The 6,394-nt window shown below is 50.4% G+C and overlaps 1 protein-coding gene across 1 annotated transcript; it reads left to right on the forward strand.

Moving 5' to 3' along the window:
* Positions 1-6: 6 nt before the first annotated feature.
* Positions 7-4,800, forward strand: CHPF2 (chondroitin polymerizing factor 2). Its single transcript, XM_018068213.3, has 4 exons — positions 7-69; positions 1,890-2,454; positions 2,869-3,051; positions 3,316-4,800. Exons 2-4 carry the CDS (start codon positions 1,963-1,965, stop codon positions 4,576-4,578), a joined length of 1,938 nt encoding a protein of 645 aa, XP_017923702.2. The 5' UTR covers positions 7-69; positions 1,890-1,962; the 3' UTR covers positions 4,579-4,800.
* Positions 4,801-6,394: the final 1,594 nt, after the last annotated feature.

A 6,394-nucleotide genomic window follows, 5' to 3' on the forward strand; every position in this document is an offset into this window, starting at 1 on the left:
CGAGGACTTCAGGCCCCGCATTGTGCCGTACTACAGAGACCCCAACAAGCCTTACAAAAAAGTGCTCAGGTAAGTTCTGTGCTTTTTGGCCCGGCTTTCCTTCAGGGAAAATAGTCACGTGTGGGTGGTATTTGGGGTTCTAAATCTCGGCGTGAGTGAACAGGTTCAAGGTGGAATTTGCCGTTTGAATTACCTTGTGTAGGAACAACGTGATGCAACAAGGCGATGGCCAAGATTGTCACCTTAAAGGAGTGGAAGACACTTGTTTAGGAAATTAACCTGAGGGGGGAAAAAAAGGCAACAAAAGTGCCCAAGAAGATTGAGAATATTTCTTTTCAATACGGGAGGGATTCTGCCCCTCTGCCCCCTCAGGTGAGACCCCACCTGCAGAGCTGCCTCCAGCCCTGGGGCCCAGCACAGGAAGGACATGGAGCTGTTGGTGCAAGTCCAGAGGAGGCACCAAGATGGTCAGAGGGGTGGAGCACCTCTGTTATAAGGAAAGACTGAGAGAATTGGGATTATTCAGATGGAGAAGAGAGGGTGGGGTGACCTGACTGTGGCCTTCCAGGACCTGAAGGAAACCTCTAGTAGAAATGGAGAGTGACTATTTACAAGGGCCTGGAGGGACAGGAAAAAGGGCAATGGCTTCAAACTGTCAGAGGGCAGGATTAGATGGGGTATTGGGAAGAAATTCTTCCCTGGGAGGGTGGTGAGGCCCTGGCACAGGTTGCCCAGAGGAGCTGTGGCTGCCCCATCCCTGGAAGTGTTCCAGGCCAGGTTGGACAGGGCTTGGAGCAACCTGGGCTAGTGGAAGGTGTCTCTGTCCGTGGCAGGGGGTGGGACTGGATGAGCTTCAAGGTCCCTTCCAACTGAACCGTTCTGGAATTCTATGATTCTTTTGTTACCTTTGTCTAATAGAACATGTTAAATTACTCTTCAAAAGTTTTCTAAGCAGTCTATTCATTAAGGAAATTTTGAGCAATTAACAATAATCTATTGATGTAATGTAATACACTACAGTAATATATTGTACGAAACTTTCCTGCCTCACCGTCCAGGGGCCACTCTGGGGGTCACACTGGCACCACCCAGACTGTCACTGCTGGGACCGGGGTCCCTTCGCAGTGGTGGCTCTGGTGACCCAACAGGTACCCCCTCGGCTCCTTCCACAAACCACAGTCACACTGTCAGACAAGTTCCCTCGACCCCAGGCTTCCTGTAGCAGAGTTTCTTTGGTTCCTTTAGGTATTTTATTTGTGGTGCAGCAACATCAGAACAGCTCAGGCTGGTGCCTCTGCAGAGGGACTCTGAGCAAAGGGACCCCTGGGCTGTTGTACCCTCACAATCTCTCTACATGCTCTTCACGTGCGTCCTCATGTGCCTTTTGGTCCAATGGTGAGCTTTGGTCTGGGGTCTTCTCATTGTTCACCGGGCCCTGCAGGGCTTTGGACCCTTTGTTAGGCCAAGGCCAGCAACTGTTGCTGGCTCATGGTCTGGGGCTCCAGTGATCTCCTGCCACTCGGGGCCCCACAGGCAGCTGGCACACCCCAGCCCCCAGCACTAGGGACTCCTTAACAGTCCTTCCTGTGGTTTAATTGAACAAATCTCCTAAGCTGCTAGTGGTTAGCTCTGTGGTATTTTAATTTTAATTACACTGGCATGGTTTTCTAGCTCACATAAATGATGTGAGATTGTAACTGCCTTGAAGGAAGCAAGTGTTTTCACAAAATGGGATTTTCACTAATGAGTTTTCTCTTAAAGCTTTGCATCTAGGCTTGACTGTTTCACCATGGGTTGACTCTAGCAAATAAGGATTTATCCCAAGTTACCATAATTCTCGATTTTTCTTCTCCAGCTCTTTGTCATATAGGTATGTCCTTCCTTTACAGAACTCGCTATATCCAGACAGAATTGGGATTCCATGAGAGACTGTTTGTGGCTGTGCTGACCTCCAAGGCCACCATGAACACGTTGGCAGTGGCAGTGAACAAGACGGTGGCCCACCACTTCCCACGCCTGCTGTACTTCACGGGGCTGCGCAGTGCCAAGGTGCCCCATGGAATGGTGCTGGTGGCCCATGGAGACGAGCGGCCCATTTGGCTCATGTACGAGACCATGAACTATATCCATCAGCATTTTGGTTCTGACTATGACTGGTTCTACATCATGCAAGATGACACCTATGCCCAGGCTGAGCAGGTCAAGGCTCTGGTGACGCACCTGAGCATTAACCAGGATGTGTACCTGGGGCGAGCGGAGGAGTTCATCGGGGGGGATGAGCAGGCTCGCTACTGTCATGGGGGCTTTGGCTACCTGCTCTCCCGTAGCCTGCTGCTGAAGCTCCACCCACACCTGGACAGCTGTCGCAATGAGATACTCAGTGTTCGGCCAGATGAGTGGCTGGGCCGTTGCATCATTGATTTCCTTGGCATCACTTGTGTTTCCCAGCTCCAGGTACTACCTCCCAGCTCAGGTTTTGTGTTAGCTGAGCCTGACAGAGCCCATGCTCTTACTTGGTCCCTGCTCTGTAGCAAAGTGGCTTTTTTGTGAGCTGCAGAGGAGGAAGGGGCTGTGTGCTATAGCAGCGTCGGGGAGGGGCCCAGAATCACAGCTGTGATGGTGAGATAGAGAGCGCACACGTGACTTAATTTTTGGCCTACTACCAGGGTCTGATCCGCGGGTTTTTGGAGGTAGGATAAAGGGCATGTTGGTACCAAGAAGAAAATGGAGGTTAGGGTGGGAGGGACGACTCATACCTTTTTATCTCAGTCCATATGGAAAGAGGGGCAGGTGCGTGTCTGGGGTGAGGGAAAGCTGCTCTGTGAACTTGGATTCTATTCCAGTCTTCCTGGCTTTTGTCTGCTTCAGGGCCAGCATTATCACACCTATGAACTGGCCAAGAATACTGAGCCAGAGAAGGAGGAAGAAGAGGAGTTCCAAGCAGCTCTTGCAGTGCACCCTGTTTCCGACATGACCCTGATGTACCGGCTGCACAAGCAGTTCAGCAGGATCCAGCTGGACAGAGCCTACCGGGAGATACAGGAGCTCCAGGTATGTGGTGAGAAATACCTGCAAAAAGTCCTTGACCAAACAGATTTTCTTCTATTTTGGTGCAGTAGAGGAAGATTGTTGCTTCCATTTGTGGATGACTGACAGCCAGACACAGGCTGCAGCCCTGTGTCTCACAAACAGCACTTCTGACACCCGAAACTGCTGGTGTGACATTTGTAGGTGGTGAGGTGGGCCTGGAGGGGAGCTGGCCTGGACCCCTTTGAGAACGTGGTGGGGCTCAGTTTGTGCTCTCTGTTTGCACAGATGCAGATCAGGAACTTGACAGCACTGACCCCTGCAGGCGAGGCAGGCGTGACCTGGCCTGTGGGAATAAACGCCCCGTTCCTTCCAAAGTCCCGCTTTGAGGTGATCAACTGGGACTACTTCACTGAGCAGCACCTCTTCTCCTGTCCTGACGGCTCCCCAAAGTGTGAGCTATCTGGAGCCAGCAAAGCAGATGTTGGTGAGATCATTGAGTCGGCGCTGGAGCAGCTGAACCGTCGGTACCAGCCCCTGCTCCGCTTCAGCAAGCGGCAGCTGCTCAACGGCTACCGGCGCTTTGACCCCACGCGGGGCATGGAGTACACACTGGACCTGCTGCTGGAGGCTGTCACCCAGAAGGGCCACAGTCACGTTCTGGCTAAGCGAGTGAGCTTGGTGCGACCCTTAAGTAAGGTGGAAATTATTCCCATGCCATATGTGACGGAGGCCACACGGGTGCAGCTGGTGCTTCCCTTGACAGTGCAGGACCTGGATTATGTGGCAAACTTCCTGGATATGTTTGCTATGAACACACTGGACACGCATGATAATGCCTTGCTGACTTTGCTTTTTGTCTACCATCCCTATGATGCCCAGAGAGTCGGTCAGGTGGATGTTTTTGCTGGAGTCAAAGCCATGGTAGGAGAGCTGGAGAAACGCTATGCAGAAGTTAAAATCCCATGGATTAGTGTTAAAACAGAGGTGCCATCACAAGTGAAGCTCATGGATATAGTCTCAAAGAAGCACCCTGTGGATACACTGTTCTTCTTGGCCAGTGTCTGGACAGAAATCAACATGGAGTTCCTGAACCGCTGCCGCATGAATACCATCAGCAACTGGCAGGTCTTTTTTCCTGTGCATTTCCAGGAGTTCAACCCCGCGCTGGTGTACCGTGGTGAGCAGACAGCTTCCTCCAGCACTGACTTCCTGAGGGATGGGCATTTTGACAGACATTCCTTTGCTGAGGCCTGCTTTTATAATTCTGACTATATGACAGCACGTACCAAGCTCGCAGCCGATATCCTGGACCGAGATGAGGTGCTGGAGAGCATGGAGGTATTTGATGTCTTCCTCCACTATTCTGGTCTGCACCTGTTCAGGGCTGTGGAGCCAGGGCTGGTGCAGAAGTACACCCTGAGGAGCTGCAACCCCCGGCTCAGTGAGGAGCTGTACCACCGCTGTGTGCTCAGCAACTTGGAAGGACTCGCGTCCCGCTCACATTTGGCCATGGCCCTCTTTGAGCAGGAACAGGCCAACAGCACTTGAGAGATGGAAACATCAAGAGCTTCTTAGCACCTTAACACTTGGCACTTTCCATCCCCTTTCCAGCCTTGCCATGGGTGAAGGGCATGTGAGGTCAAGGGAGGAGGAAGACTTTCTGGGCCCCACTCTGAGGCACACGGGCTATGGAGAGAGGCTGTTTCTGTGGAGGGGGTTTGGTTTGTTTGGTTTGGGTTTTTTTAATAAATTTAATTTTCTTTCCAGGCAGACTAATGTGGTCACTTGTAAACTTTGCAGCCTCTGGGATGAGGGAAGTGAGACAAGCTGTAGAGCTGACCTTAAAGCTGTGCAATTCTGCTGAGCAGTGCATGGAGAGAGCGAGCATGAGCTACATATTGGGACAGAGTTACCCTGACTTGGTACTCTCAGGGCTGTTGTTGAACCCTCCTATGTGTTTGTGTGTTTATGCATTCACTTTTTCAAGAGGCATAAACACAACTTGTCCAATTCAGCTGGGCAAAGCTGTTCAACCACTTTCACTTTGCTGTGTTTGACTCTTCCAGAGCTTCAGAGCTGTTCCAGTTTAAATGTCTTGGGGATGGAGACTCCACAATCCCTCCTGGCAGTATGCCCCTGTGTGTAGTAACTTTTACAGCCGAAAAGTCCTTTCTCATGTTTAAATGAAATTTTTTGCATTTCAGTTTGTGCCTGTTGCCTCTTGCAATGTCACCAGAGACCACTTAGCAGAAGCTGTTTGTGTCTTCCTTACATTCTCCCATCACTGAGACACACGTGGATGAGACTGTGCTGAGCCTGTTGTCCAGGTGAAACAATCCCAGTTCTTGCAGTCTCACTGTTAGGACTGACACTCCCATTACTTAACATCTCCACATTCCTTTGCTGGACTTGCTCCAGTATGTCCATGTCTGTCTTGTACTGGGGAGCCCAGACTGGACACAGGACTCCAGGTGTGTCTCACCTGTGCTGAGGAGATAGCTCATTGCCCTTTACCTGCTGGCCACAGCCCTCCTGCTGCAGCCCAGGATGCTGTCACCACCTTTGCTTGGAGGGAGCACTGCTGGCTTATGTTTAACCTGGTATCCATCAGGACCCCACTAATCTTTTTACTTTTCAGCTTTCCAGCATCATCTTTCCGGTGAATATCCCAGAAATCAAAGCCCCGATGTGAACTTGTGAGTTTGTGTGATGAGCCAGCAAGTGTGACTGACTCCCTTCATGGCTGCAGGGGTGCTGCTGAAGGAGAGAGGTTGTATTTCCTATACTCATCTCATGACGAGCACGAGGTGGAGCTCTGGTGTTGGCATCAAAAGAGATGCTGAAAAATTAGAAAAGTTTCAAAAGAAGTATTAAGAGTCAGGAGCATTAGTTCAAATTGATAGAAGTCTTGGATTTGTTTGTTTAACAAGTAAGGCATGTCTTGATTACATTTACATGGGAAGAAGCCAGATCTCTGCAGTGTCTTAGGGGGATGTGTGTTTGTGGCTAAGCAAACATTCACAGACTGAGGACAAGGGCAGCTACCTGGGAAACCCTCTGTTGTTAAAAGGGTTGTTTTGCACAGGGAGGTTATGATCCCAGTAGGAAAGGCAGTCGTACTGGGTAGGGTACCATTTAAAATGTGAGAGCTAACACGATAAAGAGAATAGTGTACATCATCTCACATCCTTTAAAGTCAGGGAACCCCAAATGGTGCAGTGTCAAATAGGCCTCTGATCCACACCCAGCATGCCATGCAGACCCCACCTGCAGAGCAGATTCTCCTTTTTTGGCCATTATAGCTATTATAGGATTGCCAGAAAACAGCTCTGTCTGTTATTCCTGCTGTCAGACAGAAAGGATG

Source organism: Manacus vitellinus, unplaced genomic scaffold (genome assembly GCF_001715985.3).
Source record: "Manacus vitellinus isolate BGI_N305 unplaced genomic scaffold, ASM171598v3 scaffold_130_pilon, whole genome shotgun sequence".
NCBI lineage: Eukaryota > Metazoa > Chordata > Aves > Passeriformes > Pipridae > Manacus > Manacus vitellinus.

Excerpts from the sequence above, each read along its gene's own strand:
- CHPF2 (XM_018068213.3), top strand. The coding sequence starts at position 1,963 with ATGAACACGTTGGCAGTGGCAGTGAACAAGACGGTGGCCCACCACTTC. Across the intron at positions 2,455-2,868 it reads CTTGTGTTTCCCAGCTCCAG|GGCCAGCATTATCACACCTA; the intron begins GTACTACCTCCC and ends TGTCTGCTTCAG. Across the intron at positions 3,052-3,315 it reads GGGAGATACAGGAGCTCCAG|ATGCAGATCAGGAACTTGAC; the intron begins GTATGTGGTGAG and ends CTGTTTGCACAG.